We start from the raw sequence: 25,721 nt of genomic DNA on the forward strand, positions 1-25,721 counted from the left end.
TGTGGAGGGGATACAGGTAGGGGACCAACAGCATCTGTTATAGGTAGAATGCTATTCTAATCAACTTAAAGGTGGATGGCCTGTGGGTCAGTGTGCAATCAGCTTTCATTCCTATAACGATTGTAATTATGTGATACTGAACAGAGTTTAATAGGCTGCTTTTTCAAGAGGGCTGTGGGCATGGCAAGAACTGTTGATTAACATGTCTAGTATAAAGAGATAAGAAATATGAAAATACTTACACTGGCAGATTATTTATTGAGAAGTGTAAAACTACAACATCCAAACAACAGAACTATTGAAAAGAATGATGTAGATTAACCAGTGACAGTAATAGTGTAACAACTGTGTCACTGAAATGCATGTGTTGTGATAATACTTATTTATTGTAGGGTTAGGCACACAAAAACAGGTTTTTGATGCTTTGCATTGCAGTTATGCAAATACGTTTTATATAGGCCTTATTCCATGTAGTAGAGAGAAAAAAAAAAACAAGAAGCTGCACTCGTTTTCTTCCTTCAAGTTTTAGCCCAAAGCTCTGTGTGGGCAGCGAGAGGCTGAGGGCTGAGCAGTGTGCGTGGTGGGCTGGCCCACATTGTTGGAGACTGAGCAGCATGGGGAGGGCATCCATGTGGCAGCGGCAGCGTGGAACAGGTGTCAGAGTGGAATGAGGAGAGTGTTCACATGGAGGGGCGGCAGCAACAGTGGGAAAATAGTTACCTGCAAGGGTATTGGACAAACATCTAAATGTATTGAGGGTAACAGTTGCCCAGACTCTCACTGTTGGAGAAGGTAAATGTGAATGAGAAAACTAGAATGAACCCTGTGTTTTGGATTGGCAGTATCAGTGAACTCATGGATTTGAATAGGTGGGTGGGTAGATGTATAGATACATAGATGGATAGATAGGTAGGTAGGAAGATAGAGTTGTAAATGTATGCATACATGCATATGTATATACAGACATCCCTTAGCTCTTTCCACCATGGGAGTCTGGAAACAGCAATATCCCGATAGCTATGAGGACATTTGGCGTCCAGGTCTTGGTTTCTAAATTCCATTCTCCATTCAAAGGAAGAAGGCAAAGTTGAAGCAGGGAAAGTTCAAGATGAGCCTGGAACATCTAGTGTCAGAAAGTATGGAAGCTCTCAAAGAGTGATGAGGCTGTTAAGAGAACAGAAAAGCCAGCCTCCAACGGCTCCCACTGGCCAATCTGGCATAATTTGGTTGTCAAAATAAGTAACAATAACATAGATTATAAAACTGAATAAAATAAGAATTCATGAACTCATATTGATATAACTAAATAAATGTAGACAGGAGAAAATTTTTTCTTATAACTAGTAAATGTGGAAGGAATTTTGGAATTTTAGAAAATCACTGCTTGACAAGTTTCATTGTGATCAATTCAGCAAAGAAAACCAATGAATGCTAAAACTAGGTGGTGAAATTTGATGAAGAATGGGATAAAGAAATTCTTAACAAAATGCTTATTAATTAGAAAGTAAAAAAGTATGATTTTTATGGAGGAGAAGCTTGGCAGACACCACCTTAATCAAATGTAACCAAAGGCCCACTGAGGGAGTCTCTGAAAACAAAATGAGTCACTCCAAAAACAAATCTCTTCACCTCCAAGGATCAAAGTTCTAACCATAACTGTTTGCTAACTTCCACATTCTCCCTCACTATCTCCTCTTCAAATGACCTCTTGATCAAGTACTCGGTTAAAAATAAAAGTGATTTCATTTAATAAATCATAAAAATCACTTAAAAAGATCTCTTTCACTTTTGTAGCTGTTTCCTTTGGACAAAAATTTAAAAATATTTTGAATGGAAATTTTGATTACTTTTATTTCTTGCTTAAGTTGTGGCTATATAATTTACAGTGAAAATTGTGGCCATAACCATGAGATTTTGACAAGTTTTTCAAAGTAAAAAAGTTGCTGATAAAGTCTGACAGGAACTGACAGCATTATTTTTCTTTCTTTTTTTTTTAATTAATTTTTTTTATTGAGGTAACATCGGTTTATAACACTATATAAGTTTCACATGTGCAACATTATATTTCTTCTACTTGACAGAATTTATTCCCTGTAGTGAATTTTAAATGGTCGCTAATTCTTCACAGCTCTTCCCATCAAGAGATGGAGTCTATTTCCCAACACCTTGAATCTGGCCAGTCTTGGGACTTTGACCAATAGAATATAGTGAAATGACACTGTGTAACTTCCTAGCTAAGGCCTCAAAAAAGGACTTGAAGCTTCTACTTTCACTCCCTCTGGAATCCAGCTGTCATGTGAGAAATCCCAAGCTAGCCTACTACAGAGGCCAAGTGGAGGCAAATTGAGGCCCTCTGCCAACAGCCCCATTCAACTGCCAGACATATGAGTGAGACCAGTCAGGTCCATTCTGCCCCCCAGTCAACTTGCCAACTGACTACAAACATATGCATCAACCCAACCAACCATGGAGAGCAGAGGCAAATCATCGCCAGAGAGCCCTACCCAAAATATCAACCCATTGAATTATGAGCCTTTAATAAACCAAGAGATAACAGATTCTAGCCAGGGGGCCAAATCTGGCTCCCTGCCTCTTTTTATAAATTAAGTTATAATGGAACATTGCCACACCCCTTTGTTTACATATTGTCTATGTCTGCTTTTGTGCTACAGCAGCAGAATTGAGTAGTTGTGACAGAAATTTTTATGGCCTGTGGGGTCTAATAATATCTATGATTGAGCCCTTTACAGAAAAAGTTTGCTAAGCCTTAGTTAAGCCATTAAATTTTGAGACAGTTTGCTTTGCAACAGTAGATAAATCAAATACTTCCTTTATAGCAGAAGAGCAGTCAGGTCCTTGCTTGAACTATAATTAATTTTTATAATTTCATGTATACATGTCTGAGACCTGTGGAGGCATTTAACTTCATCTAGACCAACATCTGTTTTCATATGAATAACAATGTCATTTTTAAAAATAGAATATGTTAATAATGCTGAGCACAATGTCCACTTTCTTGATACAAGGCCCTTTTAAAATTTAATAACCAGATAAAATCCAATATGGCTCTCTTCCACCCTTAGAAAATGCTTTATTTAAAAATTATTAATGCTAAAGTGATTTTAACTTAATGTCAGAAATGAGCCTCGGTACTATATGAAAGTCTTTCAAAGTGCAATAATTCACTGTAGAAAGCAGCCTCCCAGTATTACTGCTATATTTTCAAAACTTTTGCCTGATAGTTGGTGCTTATCTTTTTTTTTTTAAAGAAAAGTAAAATATTAGCCTGTCTTCAACCTTCAAAGAGATGAACCATATTTTCTGACTTGTACAAGTTATTTTAAAAAACTAATTTTAGGGATTGGCAGATTTGCTGTGTAATCCAGGCCTGTTAAGAAGTATATGAATAGATTTCCACATAAGCTTGGGAAAATATGAATAAATATAATGTATAAAATACTGTCAGACTGAGATATTTATCCATGTACTGCAGAAGTTTACTATCTATTCTTCTCTGCCTAAATACATGGACAGTTAGCTGATTAAATGTTTCTATTTCTGCAACAAACTATAAAGTAAAATATCAAGAAAGAAAATGGAAAATATGTATTTTTCCATTAACAGTGAAGAGATACAAAATGTACAACAGGGCATGAGTGTACACGGTCAACACTCCTGGGTCAGTTTTGAAGCATATATGAAAGAGGATACTAGTTACAGAAACAATATGAAACTGGGAGCCTGAATTGCCACCAGTATGAGTTATTATGGTTCTTAAAGCCTAACTCGAGGTTCACAGTAAGACTTAAAGGACTTTCTGTCAAGGTATTTTAGTTTGTCTATTCAAATTTGGACTAGAGGAGACCATACAGATGATCTAGTCCACTTGCTTCATTTTGCAAAGAAGGAAAGTGTTTCTCTTCATGTGTATATATATTTCATCTCCAAAGGATCAAATTAAATTATACTTTTGCACATTTCTAATACACGACTGGACTCGCAATACTTTTGAGTGGGATAGAAATAACATACATGAATAATTCAGTGGAAAACTTGAAAACTTGGTTGTTTACAGATTACAAGAATTTGGGTAGGAGTCCCAAAAGACCAGTGATAAAATTCAAAGGGATCTAAAAATGAGAGTAAAGTTTCAATTTGTCAGTAGCTTTGTGTTATGGTCTAAACTCTATACCCTCAAAATTATGTGTTGAAGTCCTAAACCCCAGTATCTCAGAATATGACTATTTGGAGACAAAGTCTTTAAAGAGGTAATTAAATTAAAATGAGGTGACTGTGGTGGTCTTATTGATAATCCAATAAGACTAGTGTCCATATAAAAAGAGGAGATTAGGACACAGACACACACAAAAAGAGAGTCACGTGAAGACACTGGGAGAAGATGGCAATCTATAAGCCAAGGAGAAATACCTCAGAGGAAAAGAACCTGGTCACCACCTTGACCTTGGACTTCAGAATTGTGACACAATTCATTTCTGTTATTTAAGTCACTCAGTCTGTGGTACTTTGTTACGGCAGCCCTGGCAAATTAGTACCCCTTATAAAAATGTGTACCCAGGGCTGAAGATAATAATACAGATGTTAACATTGTAAATTGGCTGTATGTCAATAAAAATAATACAGATGTTGTCTGGCCAAATGACATGATTGACATCTTCACCATGGTCACCACCAAAGTTCTGCTGATGTGACATAAGATTTGGTAAACTGTATACAGTTCAGATGTTCGATGGCAGCTTCTTGGCTCAATGTTCCATCCAAAGTTACACATTTCAGACATCCAAAAATAATTGGAAAAAATGTTTAAATTTTACACAAAGTGACACTATATTCATAACACATGACAGTACTTCCTTTAAAACCTCTTTCCTCATCTAAAAAAGCCTCCCTTGCCACAACACAGCAGCTTAAACAATTTATTTTTCTTTTCTCTGTTTTATAAACTTCCCAAACTCTCTTCTAGCCAGCACTTACTGGCTTTTGCCTTTCTTAGTGCCTCCTCTCATCCTCAGCATCTGACTTTTTTTCTTGTGCAACTCCCCAACTTTCACAATAGATCAATCAGATCTTTCCCTCTTATCCAAGCCACCAATCTCTTAAAAAGGCTAAGGAACTGACCTTTCCAAGAAAGAACTTTCCTTGGCAGGAGGAGGGAGGGAAGAAGCTGTGGACAGACATTAATTTTTTTTCCTCTCAAAAATGCATTAAATTTGTTGGTAGCTGTTTCACATTGTTGCTGATACTAAGTTTATAGTAAACTAAAATGTTTCAGTGTTTAACTGTTAAGTGAAATCATTCCTATCCTGTACTCAGGTAGGTTTTTTCAATTTTTGCCATCAGTGTAAAACTTTTCTTTCTTCCTGATAAGTTTCATCTTTTGGCCCAGAGTTCCAAAATTCCAGGCTCTTTTTGAATCTTTTTTAGTTTCATCTAACACATTAGACATTTTTTCTAGTTTTATGAATTTGGTAGCCTGGGACCACCAGCTGAGAATGAGTCAGCAGTATAGTGTGGCTGTTTTCATAAAGCTAACTATGATAGTAAAAAATATTAATAGATCTATGACATCCAAGAGCTAGGAAAGTATCCTTCTGCTAAACTTAGAATTAGTCACACCCTTAAAGTATTCTGCCAAGTTTGGGCACTGGCATTTTAATGCACATGTGAAATGGCAGGGAAGATCTGAGAGCAGAGTAACAAAAATGAACCAAAAATGAAATGTGGTTAAAGTCATTAGGATTAGTTAAACCAGAGAAGAAAAATATTTATGTATTTATGAAGAGGCTCTACAGAGAAGAAACTCACCCATTGTTCTTCAGTTTCTCACGGAGTCCAGGACTAAACAAGGGGATGTGGTCTTCAGAAAATTGGAAACAACATTAAAGTCTAATAATAGAGGATTGTTTAAATAAATTATGGTGCCTCCATATAATAAAAGCCATCATGAAACACTTAATAAAACATTTTTTTTTTATCATCTTGGAGTAAGGAAGGCTTTTCTAAAAATCACAAAAAACCCAAGCCATGAAGTAAAAAAAAAATTATATATACATATATATTATATATATATAATACATATATATAAATTTTACATTAGGAGAAAAATAAATCCAGAAAGAGAGAAAGTGAAAAAAAAGTCGAATAGAGTAAATAATGAGCCAGGCCTAATTTCTTTAAAGTGCAGGAAAATTGAACAATTCAATAAGAAAAAGATTAATCACTCAATAGAAAAATGTCCAGTGAATTCAAAGAAAAAGTTTATACTAAAATAAATGCAATGGCTAATAAAAAATAGTAAAAGTTGTTCAACCTCATTAATAATTAAAGAAATGTATTTTATAATCAGAACTAGATATATTTCAAAAAGATTAAAATAATTTTATTTTATAAGAAGAAATCAAAAAAGAAAGAAAGAGAAGAAATATTAAAATAAAATGAAACTTTCATGGATAATAGTCATGGAAAAATTCAATAGAAGAATTAGATGGTAAAGTTGAGTAAGTCTCCCAGGAAACAATACAAAAAGATAAGATTTGGAAAAGAAGAAAGAAAAGACAAAGAGATAAATCATCAATCCAAAAGAGCCAATATCTGCACAATAGGAGTTCCAAAAAGAAAAAAATAAGTGAAATGGAGGAGAGAAATGATCACAGAAACACAAAATTTCCCCAGAACAAAAGGATACAAATCTCCAAACTTAACGAGCATAAAGAGCGTAAGTGACCTAGGCACTGAGTGGAAAAAGAGCCACAATATTCATAACATTCAAACAGGACGTTCCACTGCGGGGTTTCAGATCCTCAGGTATAGAAAGAGAACCATAGGAGATAAAAACTATGCAGACAAGGTGGATTAATGTAAAGAATTTTCAGAATCAGAATTGCAGATGTGCCAACCTCAGTCCTGGAAGCTGAAAAACAAAGGCGTAAGGCTTTCAAAATTTCTGAGTGGAAGTTATTTGTAACGTGAAGTTCTATACTTGGCCAAACTACCAATCAAGTGAGGGTAGTTTATAATTAAGATATTTTCAGTCATTTAAGAGCACAAAAAACTTACCTTCCATATAGAGTTTTTCAGGAAGTATGCACTCCATCAGTAAAGCAAGAAAAAAATGTTGGGGTTCAGGGAACAAGAGATTCAAGAAAGGAAAGAGGTGAAAGAACTTTTCAGGATAGAAACAAAGCTGGGTTGTTTCCAGTCCAGACAGAAGCAGGCTTGTGGAGGATTCCAAAAGGGACGTTATCACATATACACAAAAGGAACTAATGTATTTAGCTATACTGATTTAGGCTTTATAGTTCTGCTGGAAAGTTTGGGATCAGTTCCATAAACACTAAGCAAATAAGGAGAAAAAAGCCCATAAGACAATAACTGACTGTAGGAAAAATACAAGTTGTACTGGAAATGTAGTATAGTGTACTAAATGACTGACTGAACAATGTTGATGTCATTTATTTTGGGCAGCTGGTGTTTTTTGTACTTTTGCTATCATATATCATAAAATTTACCATTTTAACCATTTGAACTGTACAGTTAGTGACATTAAGTACATTCACATTGTTGGTGTCATTTTAATGTAGACACTAAATGATGGTATAGTAAAAATTGTTACATTACTCCAAGAGGAGAGGAAATACGCGTGTGCATTCAGGGAAGAGTTCATGAGTTCTAAGTCCTTGTCTTCCATTATAGGAGCCATTTTCAATGTCTGAAATTTAAAACCCAGAAATAATCATTAGCTTATATTATTTATAAATACAGAGATCTACTTCAGGAGAAACAATTAAGACAGTTTCATGTGTCTGACCCTGAGGGATAAACATGGAGAATGGGGTGGAGTGGGGCAGGGACCTGTGGCTATTTTTCACTAAAAGTCTTGTAATATTTGATTTTTAAACTATAATATATATATTATATATACACACACATATATGTAATTTTTTTCATTTAAATAAGAAGTTTATGTAAACAACAAGAAGCTTGACTTGAAGGGAAAACTTGAAGGGAAAACTAGGATTCATTTCTTTTAGAGTAATTTATCCCTACTTAAAGACAGATTGCTCCACATGTAGATACAAAAAATTTATGAAATTGTCCTTGGTTTTACCATGATAAATGAAAAACATTAGTAATTCTCTAATCGAAAAAGGTATGCAAGAATTTTTATGTGGTTTTTTGTTGTTGTTGTTAAACAGTGAGAGCAAAATAACTTACTGGAATATAAAGATAAGACTGAATGAGTATGCCACTAATGGAGAAGGTGGGTATTTTCACAGAACCAGTATGTTTCCCATCTCCATTTGATATTGATCAAAATATACCATTAGCCATTTAGTTAAAACAATGCAATCTGTAAATTAAATAATTTCAATTTTAAATTTTAAAAATGGAAAAGAAAGCTAGTATGGTGCATTTTTAACTCAAAACAGGTTACGAAGCAACATGTACAGAATGATATGATCAAAAAATGTACATAGTCCATCTGCATAACAGAAAGACTGAGAGCAAAGAGCATACACCTAAGTGTTAATAGTGGGTATTTTTAGATGGTGGGATTATAGATGAGTCCCATTTCTTTTCTGGTTGATTTGTATTTTTCAAGTTTTTTTTTTTTTTTTAATAAGAAACAGGTATTGCTTTTGAGATAAGAAAAAGAATCACCAAAATGTTATTATTTATATCAACAGTATAAGATACAGGTTTAATTTGGTGGTAGGATGGGTTTAGTCAGATACTAGAAAGCACTTAACTCTGCAGGTACCTGACCTTCCCTGACCTTTCCTTCTGCAAGAGAGGATAAGTATGCAGGAAAGGAAGGGGTGGAGAGGGAGGTGGGGAGTTTTTTCACTAAGAACTCTGGAGAGCTCCAGGGTGAGTGGGAGAGGAACTGCAGCGATATGACGAATGATGGAAACTTGAAAATATTTTTTAAAAAATTAAGTATCAGAAACTTTGGAATCTAGCCTGGCTTTCAGTCAGAGGTGTGGAATCTTGCTGAAAACTCATCAAGAGGAAGAAGCGGAGTCACTGGACCACACACTGGTGTAAATTCAAGGCAAAAAGAAGAAAAGAATAAAAGGACAAAAGAAAAGATAAATATTATTGTCTGTGATGACATTTTTTCACGTCATTTTTTAAAAATAGAGGTACTAGAGATTGAACCCAGGACCTTGTATACCATGTGCTCTGCCTACCCACCCCCTGTCTGTGGTGACTTTTATCAATAACAAAGTATGGGATAAAAATGGGTTATTCTGCAGTATATGCAAAATAACCACCGTTTCTGCTGGAACCCTGCCCTTGGCTACATTACTAGGACTTGGGAGGTTTCTGATCAATTGGCCAAAATGTGATGGTAGTAAAGAACTTTCTATTCCTATTGCTGTGGGTGGAACCCAGCAAATGTTCCTGATATCCCACCATGGAACTTTGGACTTCCCATGAACAAAATGCACAAATAAACTTTTAGATCTTCCCTTGGCTCATCCGCTTCATCTCCAGCCTCATCCATCCATCTTCTCTGAAATTCCATCATTCAGCCACAGTGACTATTTGCAATCTCCCAGAAATGCTATACCAGAGACTGTTATTTGCCTCCACCAAATTCATTCTCCACTTTCTTCCTTTTTAACAGAATTTTAATTTTGTTGGGGGTAATTTTGCACCCAACTTAAAAAGGGTAAAATAAATAAATAAATAAAAGAAAACCTTTATTTCTCAGCTTCCTTTGGAATATAGACTAAAAGAATCTCAGAGACCTGTGACCTGACATCCTTGAGTCACTAAATCAATGCCATCAACGGCCTACCTCTACGTTCTTTTGTATGTGGGAAAAATAAATCCCAACATTGTTTAAACCTCTGTTATTTTTATTATCAGTTAAATGCAGCCCAATGCAATCCCTCTCTTCTTTATATTTTTGCACTATTTCCCCTGCCAATTATGTTCTTTCTCCAACTGTGTAGCAGATGAACAACACTCCAAGACTCATCTAAAGGGGTTGCTTCCTTGTGAAGCTTTTCCATGACCTCTGTGGTCTCAGCTTAGTTACATATTTTGTGCTCCCATAACACTTTGTATAAACTGCTCCTAGCACTTATGGTAAACTTTAAAAATTATCTATGTATTGATATATATATCTCTGATACTTGACTTTGAACTTCTCCAGAGCAGGACTAAGTTGTATCTACTTTTGCATCTCCTTGCCCAGTCACAGACACATGATAAATGACACATTCATTTGTTAAATGAATGTTGAACAAACTCAGACTGTCTGGAGAACTCAAAGTATCTGTTAATCTCCTGATTGTAAATTTATTCTCCCAAATGCAAATGTGATATAATTTTGCCTTCTGTGTCACAGACTTTGGCATCATCTAAACCACTGAAATGAACTATGTGGGTGTTCAGTAACTCAGGCTGTATTAAAAGACAGTCATAGAAATAAACGTCTTTCAAATGTGAATTAGATAGAAAAGGAGGGAAACCAACATTCATTGAACTCTCATTACGTACAAGGCATTGTGTTCTGAGGCCTATCTCATTTACCAAAGCAATTCTAAAAGATAGGTATTCATTCCACTTAATAGGAAAATAAACTGAGGATACAGATATTAAGTAATATGCCCAAAGTCACAGCTAGTAAGAGACACAGTCAGACTTCAAATCCAGCGATTTTTCCGCTCTATCAAGCTGCCACTCATGTAAGAGTGAGAATGTAAACTTTAAAAGGCAATCTAGTGTTGCATTATCCCTGCCTATACTCTGCATTTCAATTCAACCAACATATCATGGTCAGATTCATCTACCTGAGACACAACTCTAATTATGATGCTCATCTGGATAGAAAGATTAATGGTTCCCCATAGGCTAGTAAGAAGTCCGTAATCTGTGTTTCTCTCTAGCTTTTTCACCCAGGCGACTCTGTCCCAGCCAGACTCTATCCTTCTGTTACTACTAGGCCAGAACCCTGGATAGACTTTTCTACAACATCGACATCGATATCTGCCATCAGAGATGTTGCTCCAATTTTGTTTCTACCACCAAGTCTTTCCTGATTTCGCACAATTGGTGTAGACCTTCCTTTTCTCTCTACTCTCACTATTCCTTACTCACATCACTCTCTTTTTTGTGATTAATTTGACTTTGTAAGCTGCTTACTTTGTCTCTCCAGTACTAGATTGTAAGCTCCTAGAAGGTAGGAGCATGCATTTTCATTTTTGAACTTTTCTCAGTATCTGGTATGGTAGCAGGTGTTCAACAGGTAAGGGAATGATTAAGAAGTCTAAACAATTGCACCTTGCTTATCATTACTTTTCGTTCTCTACTTTTCCTTCACATACGTTGTTGCCTTAATTTCAAACATGAGTGAAAGTAGGCTTACAACTTCAGCATAATAATTTCAAGTTTTAAAATAAGTCTGTTTCACCCCTGTTTCTCCCCATCAAGCTATATACTATGATAGAAGAGCAGTGAATAAAATCATGCATTCTAGATATTTCAGCATCTAAAAAAATTGAGAATCAGTTCATTTTCCTGAAATAGAGAGCTTAACATTTGTTCATCACTTTTCCCACTATCAGAAATGTAGTGCCTTCTAAAATGCCCAGTCCCATGCATGTTTCTTTAACCTAATGGCCACCTGACACCCTGAGGGCAATGAAGGATGTAGAATGAGTACCAAAAAGAAAAAATTTTATCCTTTTCTTCAGGCAGGGATGTACTGGAGAGGGTGACTATGCAGTTGCAAATACAGGTCATTCTAGAAATTTTTTTGGAACAAGCAAACCTAAACAGGTTGAGGACCAAACCCTGAGAAATAGGCTCAGAGAGACTCAGAGAGCAAGCTGGAAAACAGAGCTTGAGTCCTTCACTGCTGTGACCTCCGAGTCAGAGATAGACAGATCTGGGTAACACCAGAAGGAGAAGAAAGGAGCCATGTACACAGTCAGCTGCCCCAGTGAAAAATTTAGGAAAGCTTGCTAACAAAATACCACAGGATGCCACCACCTTTGGCCCAGTGCAGCCAACAACGATTTCTAAGCCATGGTAATGGGGAGATAGAGCAAGGACGAGTGTGCTAACCTATAAATCAGAGCTTTTCAACCATAGTGCAGAATATAATCACAAGAGATTTTTTTTTAAAAGACAGTGGCTGTGGGGAGGAGGAGTGAGGAGTTACTGTCTAATGGCTACAGGGTTTCCATTTGGGATGAGTTGAAGATTTATTTGGGGTCAGAAGGTATATGTACCTTAAAAGACTGTCAAGTAGCATATGGAAAGTGCTAAGGGAATTCAGAGGAAGAATGATTACCAAGTGGTGATATATATGGTAAAACTTCAAAGCGAAGGTAGCCTTTGAGCTGCTGCTTTGAAGATAGTACAGCATTTAGATAGAAGGTGAAGAAAGGAGAGGACATTTTAAATAGGACAAATGACATGACTAAGAGGGGAGGGAACACATGTATCACGTGTGGGGACTCTGAGCTTAAAGAATGGAAGGCTCCTTGGACAAGCAGTACAACAGAAGTTTGGAAATGAGGTTGGTGGTGAGCCTGTGAGAAGACAGAATTTCAGGCTGAAGAGTTTGATCTTATTCTGAAATCAGAGGACAGCCATTAAAAAATATTGTGGGGATGGTGTTGGCAGGTATGTACATGATGGTATTTTTGAAAATTTTCCTGGCATTGTTGTGGAGCATTGACTGGAAGGTGGAAGAATCCATATGGTAAAAAGGGCGACTTGAGGACTACAGCAATTGTGTCCTCCTAAGGCATGGGGCGCCTCGACATCAAAGTGGAAACAGTGACATTAAAACATAAGAACCGATTCTAGACACATAAGACATCTGGGTAAGATGGTGTATGGTGATGGGTATATACTGGTTAAAAGCAAAATATGATATGTGCCCTACTGAAGGAAAGATCAAAGCAGGAACGTATCTTTAAAGACCTTATCCTCTTCCTACATGCAGAAGTTTTTCGTTTTTATGACCCAGCATGTTCCTTTTAAAAGCTGTTTAAAAACAGATCTGTTTAATGCATACTGAGTCAGGAAATGGTGCTGGTAGAAGCTGGTTCTCCTTTCCCACCCCTGTGCTCTCCTCACGGCCAGCTCTTTGGCCAGTTGTGTGATAGTCGTTAACTTCTTTAAGCCTCAGTTTCTTAATAGAATAAGGACAATAATATCAGTTCTGTCTATCTTGCAAGTATATTAGGGGAATCAAATTACTGTAGATTAAATCACATTCAAAATTACTTATTTCTCATCTAAACTCTGTAGTAAGTACAACAGGAGATATAAACAAAAATGAGACAAAGTCCCTCTCTATGGAAGAATGAAGCAAACACAAAACACAAGACGGTAAAGTAAAAATACAAAATGGGATACATTTTTTGGAGACAAAATCCTTAACGACTCAAATGAGGGCGGATAAACTCAAGAATGGGTTCTGGAAGGAGGGAGTATTTGAGGTAGGGCTTCAATAGAATGGAGGATAAGGGGAGAGTAATTCATTCATTCATCCCCTCATCCATCTATTCATCCAACATTTTGGGGGATCTTTCCCTGTGACAGATCACAGAGAAAGATAATACTCTGCCCTAGTGTAGTTCATCACCTAGGAAGGAGCTTAGTCCAGAGCACAAAGGGGTTGAATGAAAAACGACTAATTCAGTACTAAACAAATTAAGACAATGGATGTAAACTGCATAAAATCTAAAGTAGAAGATGATTAAGACGAATGTATAGCAAAACATAGAGTGTAAAAGTAGGGATTGCCTATGTGGCTAGAAGGTTTATTTCTATTTAAGATTCCAATCATATTTGGGGAGCAGAGACCAGATCTGGGAAAGAGAAAATATTTAAATGGTCAGCAAACAATCTGAAGTAAAGGATACTTATTTGCATGTATATTCCATTTACTTTGGCTCTTCTCTCTTGGTCAACCTTCATGCATCCCAGGGTTCTGAAAGATGGAGTTACAGTGGAACTCCTGTGGAAGCTATAGACTTCTAGTTTGCATGGTTCAGCCTCCTCTCAGTTGTTTCCTGTCTATAACTCCCAGTGTGGTTTTGGCGTTTTATGGTGGATCTTGAAATTTCTTTGCTCTCTTTTTCCACTATACATCCTTGATGACTGATCCTCCTTTCATGAGGAAGATAGAGTTTATGAAGAAAACTGTAAGGCCAAAACTCACATTCTAGAGCATGTGGGTAAGAGAGAGAGACAGAAGCAGAGGAAGGGAATGAGAGGAGGAGAGGGAAAAAGAAGGAGAGGGGGAGAAAGAGAGGGAGAAATAGGTTGGTAGCTTTTATGTACAGGAAGGCCTGTGTCATGAGAAGTGAGAACTATTGTTGTTTCTGTTCTTATAATGGAAAAAGCAGAAAACATGTTTGCAAAAAGAGGATATTTTGGATAAGAATATGAAAATTAATCATTCTAAAGCTTTAACAAGTCAGGACAGATGTATTATTCACCATTGTGATCAGGAAAAAGTAAAAGACCGGTTCCTTCTTGATACCCAGGGCCTACTTAAGTCTCCTCTTTTTCATCCTTCCCCTAACTAAAGGGCTTAAAAAATGTCATCAATCAAAACTACAATGAGGTATCACCTCACACCAGTCAGAATGGCCATCATTCAAAAGTTCATAAATGACAAATGCTGGAGAGGCTGTGGAGAAAAGGGAACCCTCCTACACCGTGGGTGGGAATGCAGTTTTGTGCAGCCACTATGGAAAACAGTATGGAGATTCCTCAAAAGGCTAGGAATAGACTTACCATATGACCCAGGAATCCTGCTCCTGAGCAGAAGGAACCCTACTTCAGGATGACACCTGCACCCCAATGTTCATAGCAGCACTATTTACAATAGCCAAGACATGGAAACAGCCTAAATGTCCATCAACAGATGACTGAATAAAGAAGATGTGGTATATTTATACAATGGAATACTTACTATTCAGCCATAAAAACCGACAACATAATGCCATTTGCAGCAATATGGATGTTTCTGGAGAATGTCATTCTAAGAGAAGTAAGCCAGAAAGAGAAAGAAAAATACCATATGAGATCACTCATATGTGGAATCTAAAAAAAAAAATAACAACAATAAATACAAAACAGAAACAGACTCTTAGACATAGAATACAAACTTGTGGTTGCCAAGGGGGCAGGGGTTGGGAAGGGACAGACTGGGATTTCAAAATGTAGAAAAGATAAACAAGATTATACTGTATAGCACGGGGAAATATATACAAGATCTTGTGGTAGCTCACAGTGAAAAAAATATGACAATGAATATATGTATGTTCACGTATAACTGAAAAATTGTGTTCTACACTGGAATTTGACACAATATTGTAAAATGACTATAACTGAATAAAAAATGTAAAAAAAAGAAAAAAAAGAAATGTCACCAGTTTTGTCTCTTCATTAAACCAATCAAATATGTCCCTTGAGATCCAGAGAGGAATCTTCCCCCATTCCAAACACTGATATATCAAGAGGAATTAATCATCTGCCTCTATCACAATCTCCCCTTGGTCCCCTTAGCTCCTCTCTTAATATTCTTGAGTGCATCCATATGGTCTCCCATGACAGGAACCTTAAAGTTATCTTTGAATTCTAACATGCCTACACCCCTGCTAACTCAGAATCCTCAATGATTCTCTTCCAATCTATAGCCTAAGTGTGGCCCCCTATAAAAATGCCTGAAGCACTGCTCTAGGGGGTCAGGAATTCTCCTGACTATTCCTTCTGACTCTTAGCTTTATGCCTTCTTGTTCTGAAGTACCCCAGCATCTTTCTTGTTTCTATACACTTAAATTTTGTATTGGCTGTCTAGTATCTTCAGAATGATCTGTCAGTCAGATGAACTCTCATTCTGTTTCATGTTTGCTGATAGTTGTGTCTATTCAATAGCTCTGGGATCCTGAATATGAGCTCCAATACTCACCAACACTGACATTCAACCCTGGTGTAATTATCCCCTGCCCGCCCTGTTTACACCCTTTGTCCAACCTCTTACATTTTCTTGGAGAAAGCAGGGTATAGTAATAAAATGAATGCTAGACTTGGAATCAGAAGACAAAATTTTGACTCTCAGGTCTACCCTTTCCTAATCATAGAAACCCTAGAAATTCACCTAAAATTAACTTGAATTTTATTTTTCTTACCTTTTATGCATATGATGCTAGTGCCTGCCAATTCATGTATAGTTGTAAGGATCAAATGAGATAATGTGTATTAAAGAACATTACAAACTGCTTTTACCCTGGAAGGTGTCTTCTGGCTTTGAGGAACTGGATGAACCATGGGGTAGTGTATGGTCAGGCCATTTACGATGGCTGTTCTCTTGTTCTCTGTATATCCCTCCTTGGCCAGTCCCTTCGTCACCCCCGTGACTATCCAGTCCTCTTAACCATAGGGCTTACTCAGTAGCTGCCTACTTTCTTGCTCCCTCCCCCAGCTGCTGGTTTCCCTGGTAACTAATGAACCAAACTGGCATCAATTCTCCCTACTAAATTGTAGCCTCCTCCTTTCCCAGTAGTGAAGATTACTGCCATGTCCTGGTTGCTGTCGGACATATAATGTTGCTCCAGAACCCGTTTTTTTTAGAACAAGTAGGATCCCCTGTCCAATAAACAGCTGATGTCTTCGTTGCTGTCTCCAGACCGTTTCTTTTGTCCTGCAGCCAGGCAGCTGCAATGCTTTCAGGCCTATGGGGGTACAGCCCACCACAGAGGTTCAGAGGAAAAGATGCTGAAGCTGGTGACCTCTCTCTTGGCACACTGGCTCCTCTACCTGTTTGTCTACTCAGGCACTTCATTTCTAGAATTATCTAATACATCATTAGTTTATCCTTCTCTACTGGATAATTCGGATCAACATACAAATGTGCTATAATAGTTCATATCTACACAACATCACACCTAGGTAGACCTCATGTTCCCCCACCAAGTGTAATTTTCTGCTCCTCTTTATAAGGTTAGTTTCCTCCTACTCTTTATTTAACCTACGCTGTGTTAGTTTGAGTACTCTGGGAAGTGGATGCCCAAATGGGATTAGTTGGGTAGATTTATTGGAGGGAAACGTCTGTGAAAGATAAAAAGAAAGAGCAGAAGTAGTTGGGAAGAGCCATTGAGACAATTATGTAGGTCTGATGTAGGCCTATGAAAGGAGAAGAGGGAGGAAGGAGGACTGGCAAGAAGACCCTCAGAATACAGCTCAATTCTAAGAAAGTTTTGGTGAAGCTGATGAAAGTCCTTAAACCGAAGTTGCGTCTGAGAGAAATCTTGCTTCTCACAGGAATGGGCCTGCACTAATGCCTCTCTAGGTTCAACCACCGGTTAGGAGATGCTGGCAGAAAGCTTGATCTGAGCACAGATCCAGTGATGGATTTGCAGGGGCTGCAGCTGGGGCTGTCCGTCAACTGTCCTCCCTGAAGCCGGACATCTGAGTGACGCGTTTCCAAAGCTGCCACACTGCAGTCAGGCTTTTGTGCCTACTCCTCCTCTGAAACTGCTCTTGTTGAAATGACTACTTCCATCTTGCCAAATCCATTGGCAGTCCTCAGATTCTGTCTTCTTATTGGTCCTCTTCTCAGCAGCATTTGACCCAGCTGATTACTTTATCCTTCCTAAAATACTTTCTTCACTTGACTTCCAGAAAGCGACAAGCCCCTAGTTTTCCTTCTATTTCCATTGATAGACCAGTGGTCTTTGCTGAGTTATTCCTTGTTAAAATGCCCTAGGACTCAGTTCTCAGCCTGTTTTCTAGCTACACTCACTCCTTTGCTTACCTCTTTCAGCCTTAGGATTTAAAAAGCCATCTATACAGCGATGTCTCCTAAATTCATATCTCCAATCAAAAACTCTCTCTCTGAAGCTCCAGAATTGAAGATTCACCTATATACTCGACAACTATTTGAAATCCTCTTGATTGTTTCAGGTAAACCAAACTTAAAAGGTGCAAAACACAACCTTTGATCTTGCTGTGAGGATAATTATCTGTAGTGGAATAGAGTAGAACCATGGAGACCAGTTGGAAAGCTATTGCAAAATCCAGGTGAGATACAGGTGAGAGGTGATGCTGGCTTGAACAAGGTGGGGGACTTTGCAGACATGATGAGGCTGCGGACCTTGAGATGGGGAAATATCCTGGGTTATTAAGTGGGCCCAGTCTCATCATGAGTCATTAAAATTGGAGAACCTTTCTCAGCCAAGGTCAGAGAGAGATGTGATGATGGAAGACTGGTCAGGGAAATGTGATATCACTGGATTTGAGGATGAGGGAAAGGAGTCATGAGTTAAGGAATGAAGGTACTCTCTACAAGATGGGAAAAGCAAGGAAACAGATTCTAGGGCCTCCAGAAATGAACATAATGCTGCCGACACCTTTATTTTAGCCCATTGAGACTTATATCAGACTTCTGACCTACTGAACTGTAAGATAATGTGTTTCTGTTGTTTTAAACCATAAATTGTGGTACTTTGTTGTAGCAGCAACAGGAAATTAATTCAGCATGTGTATACCGGTCCTTGTATTAAAAGCAGGTTTGGACATTAAATGAAGTTAAAATTGTGACTATTTCTGAATATGGAGATGCATAATTGACTCATTCCCCTCCGCTCTTTCCTTCAGTATGGGGTTCCTCCTCCCCTCAGGGCTCTCCATTAAAAAAATTTTTTTTTTAATTTATTTGAGCGAAAATCAAATGAAATGGAGCAGCACCAAACTCAAAGTGGTTAGGAGCTCAGGGAAGGACTTCTGTAGAGAAAAAGCAGACGCGAAGTAAAGGAAAGTATTGATTGGCTTAGCATAAAGCCTAGCTGGCTGTTTGTGATTGGCTGTCCTTAGTGTTTTGATTTTGTAATGTTGAGACATTCACAGGCTTAGATTTTGGTTTGCTTACACAGGCTGTCATGGCATTAGAGCCACTTCAGTGCAATGGCCTTCTTGTTTAACTAATTAAGCAATTCCCCCCTTTATGTCATCCTCTCAGACATGAGAGACGGAACATAAATGTGATATTAGCGAGATGCTCAGTCACCATCAGAGTTAAGTAGCTCTCATCTCAATGTGAAACTCATACGTTATGATGTCAGATATGCGGGAGAATTGTTTTTGCTGTTCATCTCATTATTCATCTTGTTTCTGTTTCTCCAAATGAAGTGAGACCATCTGACATACTGCTGATGGTTGTGAACATGCATTTAAGACCTCTGAGAGAAACATAGTGCACTAGGGAGGCTACAATGATAACTGTTAGGAGAATAATACCAAGAGACTCAAGTATACTCCTTAGCTAGGGCCCCCATGAACCACACTGGTTAGTATCAAATAAATCAAAGAATGTACCTGAAACGGAAACCAATCTATTTTAGCCAGGTGGCTTGTTTGTTAATTTCTTGTGTTTGCTGCAATACCAGAGGTGTGGATCCAGATACAGCAGGAGGTATCTGTTACGGGACAGATTCCTCCTTGTTGAGCCAATTAGTAGTCTAAAGCAATTCTATTATCTCAAGTCCACCTTAGCAAGAAAATTTAGGGACTTTGGTTGTGCATGTATGGCCTTAGCAGTAGGTTCAGTGATAGTTGCTAGAGATAACGTGCATTGTCTTCCTGTGCATTAACAGAGAGAAAAACCAAGTAGTGAAAAGGCAGAAGGAGCACAGATTTCACTGGAGAACTGTCCACCTCTAGATGTCCTTCTGTTTTGAGGAACAGCACTTATGCAATTATCTGAGCTGTGAAATGAAGTTGCTGTTTTGGTTTTTTTTCCCCGATGAAACATTATTTTAACTTGAAAGAATAACTGATAATTTCCAGTCAAGTTAAATTTAATTAAGGATCAAAGATGGTAAAGAAGTGATGGAATCTATGTTGTACCCTTTGTAACACTGTTAAGCACCCTCTATGGCTTGACTGTAGCCATCTTGAGTTTTGTGATTAAACTTGTTCTCAGTGTCCTCATGTTCTACAATGTGGTCATCTGTTCTTTGAGTCATGTTGTTTTCCACCTTGATTTAGTGCTTTTGCTCCTCCGTGTCCATGTCTGCATTTTGTTTATGAAAAAATATAATTATTATTGTCCATTATTGACCTTAAAATTTTCAGGAGGGGTGAGATAGAGCGGACGGTGTTCCTCTCATCCCTGGGTGAACCCTTGGGAAGGCTTCATCACCTTTCTGGCCACTCTAAGGTACTAGAAAGACTTGTGTGAGAGTGAGTTACTTACTGTGAAAATCCCCAATGGAGCCTGAAATGTTTCTGGCGGCCGCCCTGGAAAGGGGGATAATAGTATTATAGCCATTGTTTTTAAGCGTAGGCCAAAGTTCGCTGAGCAGTATCTGCTTGTTTGCATGGAGAGAGGATGAATAATATATGCAAATTCCACGCTTAGAGCCCCCTTGTTCAGAAGTCTGGCCTGCGCGATTCTGTCTGCTTAATCTACTCAGGCAGAGACCTTTTCTTCTGTTTTAATATCAAATAGGCTTTAGCGTGGGCAGTCTAATGAGACTTCGCCATTGGTGGAGGCTTAACAGGGCATCAGGAGATTTTAAGTAAATTTCATTAGAAGGCTACAACCTCTACCTCATGAAAGATTATATTTTTTTTAAAGTGTAAGAGGTCAGGATATCCCTCCAACTTGCCAGAGCAATAACCTAGAAACATCCTACTGGGATTACCTGTAGGTTTCTGATCCCCCCGCCGTAGTCTGCTTCCAGCCATGAGCAAGCCACATAAATGCAGGGCCCGAAGTGCTTGGACAGTTGAAGTTTCCCACCTTTCAGCAAAAAGCTGAAAAGAGTATGGCTAAATATAATTATTGTTTGGACATTGGACTTCATAGAAAATAAAAGGGCATATTAATCACTTTTGACCAGTTCCTGTTTTTTAGAGTCCTGGATTTCTGTCTCTTTGTTAATAAAAGAATTAAAATATGGCTTATCCCAGAGAAGAGAAGTATTCTTAATGTGGAAGACTCTGAAACAAACAGAAAGAAACCTCATTAAGTGCAACGTAATTAAAAAGCAGATATGGTTAGAACTTTATGAAGGCTTTTGTTTAAAGTATGAATTTTTGAGCGTTTACATGTGAATAAGCAAAAGAGTTACTTGAAATCTTAAAAGCCTTGCTGCAAGGAAACAGTTTTCTGACTCAGGCTATCATGGTAATTTAAATATGGTAAGACTCAGAAGGCGGTGGTAAATAATCCAAAACTGGGTTGCTAAAAGAAGAGGTGGTCTAGGACACTTCGCTTAGCCACTCCTGGCTTAAGAGGATTCACGGATTCCTCGGAAAAGATAATAGTCGTAAACAACAGAATTATACATTGCTTTACTCTCTCGCTTTCTTTCTAGGTAATGAATTCACGTTTTCAAATTTTTTAAGTACAAGAGTAGACAATAATAAGGTCTTTTAAACTCTTATCCAGTCACCTAGTTCCCCTCAGAGGCGACTCATATTACCAATATTTTATGCATCCTTTAGTGCATATATGAGCAGATGTACACACAGTTTTTATACAAATGATAATTTCCTGTATACTCTAAAGCTTATTTTTTTTTAATTAAACTATATCTTTGAACTAATTCTGTATCAATAATTTTACCCATCTTTCTTCAGCAGCATAGTATTCCATTGAATGGATGCATTGTAAATTATTTGATCAACTCCACATTGGTGGACATTTAGGTTGTTTCCAGTCTTTTGCTATCACAAATAATAACGTAATGACTTGTGTGCCATTTTGTACATGAGTAAGTAATCAATAGGATAAATTCCTAGAGGAGGAATTATTGATTTTCAGAGTATGTGTGCTTGTGATTTTGATAAATGTTGCTAAATGACCCTATGTAGAGGTTGTACTAATTTATCTTCCTATCGGCAATATATGAAAATGCCTCTTTAACACATTCTCATTAATGCAGAGGGTTACCAAGCTTTCTGATCTTTTCCAGTTTGATGGGTTAATCATGATACTTCTTTTAAATTTTAATTTGCCTTTCTCATTATGAAGAGATTAAACGTCTTTTCATATGTTTATTTCCTTTTATATAAACTGTTCAAATTCTTTGCTCATTTATCTATTGGTTTACCTGTAGGATTTTTTCAATTTTGTTTTTCTTTTTATTCGATTTGCTCTAGGCCAAAAATGAATCTGGCATTGCTGTCCATAATGAAAGAATATTCAGTTGGTGAGCATTCAGTTTGGACAAATGCGCCTCTAGCATGTGCCCAGGTGAGTGATTGAAGTTCTTTTTGAAGTTTGTTCTCGTTATTCAGTGAGGATACTTTTTGCAGTACTGCGACTGGAGGGAGAGATATTTACATGTAGGAAGAGGCTTGAGCTCTCTTTGTGCAGCTAGTTCAGCCACGACACTTCATCTTGTATCCTGCAAACGATACCCAGTAAATGACTGAGCCCTACTGAAAATAAAGATGGGGGTGAGCTTTGAAGCTTTATGTAATACATACTAGAAATGGGGAAAGTGGGATACCTGTCCCGTCCTCATAAACCAAAAAATCTAGAAATCTTTGGAAAAGTGCTTTGACACCCCCAAAACTTTACAGATGTCTCCTTTCCACTCCATTTCCTTATTTTCTATTATCGTAATTCATTCATTTCCATAAGTGCCACCTAGAAACGTGTTCTCCTTCCTGGCAGAAGTGAGAAGTGGTAGATGGGGGCAGCCTCTGCCCCAAAGGACAGCCCTAACACATCAGCATGTGAGCAGCCCAAGCGGGGCAAGTTGCCAGTTGGGCCTTTCAGAACGGCAATAGCTTTTGTTGATATATACTTGACCATTTATTTTATTTTAATTTTTTTTTTACAATTCTTTTCATAGTGGTTTTTCTATTTTCTACGTGTTCTCTAATAACACATTGACATGTGTTTGAATGATATAAATTTCTTGGGCCACAATTTCTTTCCTTGATAATTTTCAGAGGCATTTCTCCAGCCTTCTGGAATTGCCCGTTGTTGTGGAGAAGTCTGATGTCAGCCTGTTTTGTTTTTACCCTTCACAGAGGACTCATTATTTTTGCCTGATTGTCCAAAGGTTTATTTCTTTTGTCTTCACAGTTCAGCAATTGTATCACGACATGTCTTCACCGACCTTTTTGTGTCAATTTTTGCTATGCCCTGAAATGCCCTTTCAAAAAAATGAACGTTTCTTCAACTATATTTCAAATATTTGTTCAGCTCCATTATATAGGGATATAAGATAAGTGTATGTTGGATCTCACTTGCCTGTCTCCTCTGGATAACATTTTGTTTCTAATCATTTAAAATATTATTTATTTTCATCCATTTTGCTTGCTTTTTTCATATCTAACCTCAACATTCCTTTCAGCCTTCTCATCAGTATCTGGTCTCTCCTGGGCTACTTCCGATTCTTACTCCATTTCTGATATTTTTAAAGGCTCTATTCCCCCTGGATGTCTTACAGCTCATGTTTTATTCCTTTTGTTGTCTCTATCTTCAAATCTTGTATCTCTTGCCTTTTGCTCTTTGTTAATTAAAAAAAATACATATGTATAAAACATAAAATTTGCCATTTTAACCACTTTCAAGTGAATGGTTCTGTGCATTATGTGCATTTGTATTGTTGTGCAACCAGCAGCACCATCCATGTGCAGAACTTTTTTGTCTTCCCCAACTGAAACTCTGTACTCATTGAATACTAACTCCGCATTCATAACCCTCAACCCCAGTCCCTGGCAACTGCCAATCTACTTTCTATCTCTATGAATGTGACTACTCTAGGTACCTCATGTAAGTGAAATTATACAGTATTTGTCTTTTTGTGACTGGCTTATTTCACTTATCGTAATGTCTTCAAGGTTCATCTATGTTATAGCATGTGTCAGAATCTCTTCCTTTATTTTTTAAGAACTTTTTCTTTAGAGCAGTTTTCAGTTCACAGCAAAGTTAAAAGGAAGGTACAGAGATTTCCCATATATTCCTCTGTCCTGACACATGCATAGCCTCCCCCATTATCAACATCCCCCACCAGTGGTATATTTGTTACAGTTGATGAACCTACATTGACACATCATAATCACTGGTTTACATTTCTGGGTTCACTTTTGGTGTTGTACATTCTAGGGGTTTAGACAAAGGCATAATAACATGTATACCTCATTATGGTATCATACAGAGTATTTCCACTGACTTAAACATCTTCTCTGCTCTGCTTATTCATCCTCTCCCCACCCTAATCCCTGGCAATCACAGATCTTTTTTACTGTCTCCATTGTCCAGAATGTCATATACTTGGAATTATACAATATGTAGCCTTTTCAGATTGGCTTCTTTTACTTGGTAATATGCATTTAAGTTTCCTCCATGTCCTTTTATGGCTTGATAGCTCATTACTTTTTAGAATTGAATAATATTCCATTCACCTACTGAAATACATCTTGTTGCTTCCAAGTTCTGGCAATTATGAATAAAGCTGCTAAAAACATCCTTGTGCAGGTTTTTGTGTGGACATAAGTTTTCATCTTATTTGGGTAAATACCAAGGAACATGATTGCTGGATTGTATGGTAAGAGTATGTGTAGTTTTATAAGAACCTGCCAAACTGTCTTCCAGGGTAGCTGTACCATTTTGCATTCCCATGAGAAATAAATGAGAATTCCTGTTGCTCTGCATCCTTGTCTTCGCTTGTGTCAGTGTTCTGGATTTTGACTATTATAATAGGTTTGTAGTGGTATCTTGTTGTTTTAATTTCACTGATGACATATGATGTAGAGAATCCTTTCCTATGCTTACTTGCCATCTGTATATCTTCTTTGGTGATGTGTCTGTTAAGGTTTTTGGCCCATTTTAAAATCAAATTGTTTTCAGGTTATTTTCTTACTGTTGAATTTTAAGCATCATTTGTATAACTTGTGTAACATTCTTTAATCAGATATGTCTTTTGCAAATATTTTTCTCTCAGCTATGGCTTGTCTTTTCATTCTCTTGATGTTGTTTTCATAGAGCAGATGTTTTAAATTTTAATGAAATTCAGCTTATCAGTTATTTCTTTCATAAATTGTGCCTTTGGTGTTGTATCTAAAAAGTCATCATCATGCCCAAGTTCATCTAGGTTTGCTCCTTTCATATACATTTCATAATTTTGCATTTTATATCTAGGTTATGATCCATTTTGAATTAATATGTGTTAATTTCTGTGTCTAGATTTATGATTTTGCATGTGGATTTCCAGTTGTCCCAGCACCATTTGTTGAAAAGACTATTCTCCATTGTATTGCCTTTGTTCCTTTGTCAAAGATCAGTCAAGTATATTTATGTGTGCCTACTCCTGGGCTCTCTATTCTGTTCCATTGATCTATTTGTCAATTCTTTCACCATTAGCACACTGTCCTGATTACTGTAATTTTTGAAATCTGGTAGTGTCAGTCTTCCAACTTTACTCTTCTCCTTTAATATTGTGTTGGCTATTCTGAGTCTCTTGTCTCTTTATATAAATATTAGGATTAGTTTTTTGATATCCAAAAAATGACTTGGTGAGATTTTGATTGGGGTTTCATTGGATCATTTATCAAGTTGGAAAGAACTGATAGCTTGATGATATTGAATCTCCCTCAATATTGAACTTGACTATTTCTCTATTTATTTAGTTTTTCTTTGATTTTGTTCATCAGAGTCCTATAGTTTGCCTCATAAAGATCTTAAACATCTTTTG

At 37.3% G+C, this 25,721-nt stretch overlaps 1 protein-coding gene across 1 annotated transcript in view; it reads left to right on the top strand.

The window, feature by feature from the left end:
• The first annotated feature begins 17,846 nt into the window (after positions 1 to 17,846).
• ZNF280D (zinc finger protein 280D) overlaps positions 17,847 to 25,721 on the top strand; it is a 146,507-nt gene continuing 138,632 nt past the window's right edge. Inside the window, exons 1-2 of the mRNA XM_031452672.2 lie at positions 17,847 to 17,967; positions 22,171 to 22,264. Coding sequence (XP_031308532.1) covers positions 22,255 to 22,264 — 10 coding nt within the window. The 5' untranslated portion in view covers positions 17,847 to 17,967; positions 22,171 to 22,254. The remainder of the gene's footprint in view (positions 17,968 to 22,170; positions 22,265 to 25,721) is intronic.

The sequence above is a fragment of the Camelus dromedarius genome, chromosome 5, assembly GCF_036321535.1.
Source record: "Camelus dromedarius isolate mCamDro1 chromosome 5, mCamDro1.pat, whole genome shotgun sequence".
Classification (NCBI taxonomy): Eukaryota; Metazoa; Chordata; class Mammalia; order Artiodactyla; family Camelidae; genus Camelus; species Camelus dromedarius.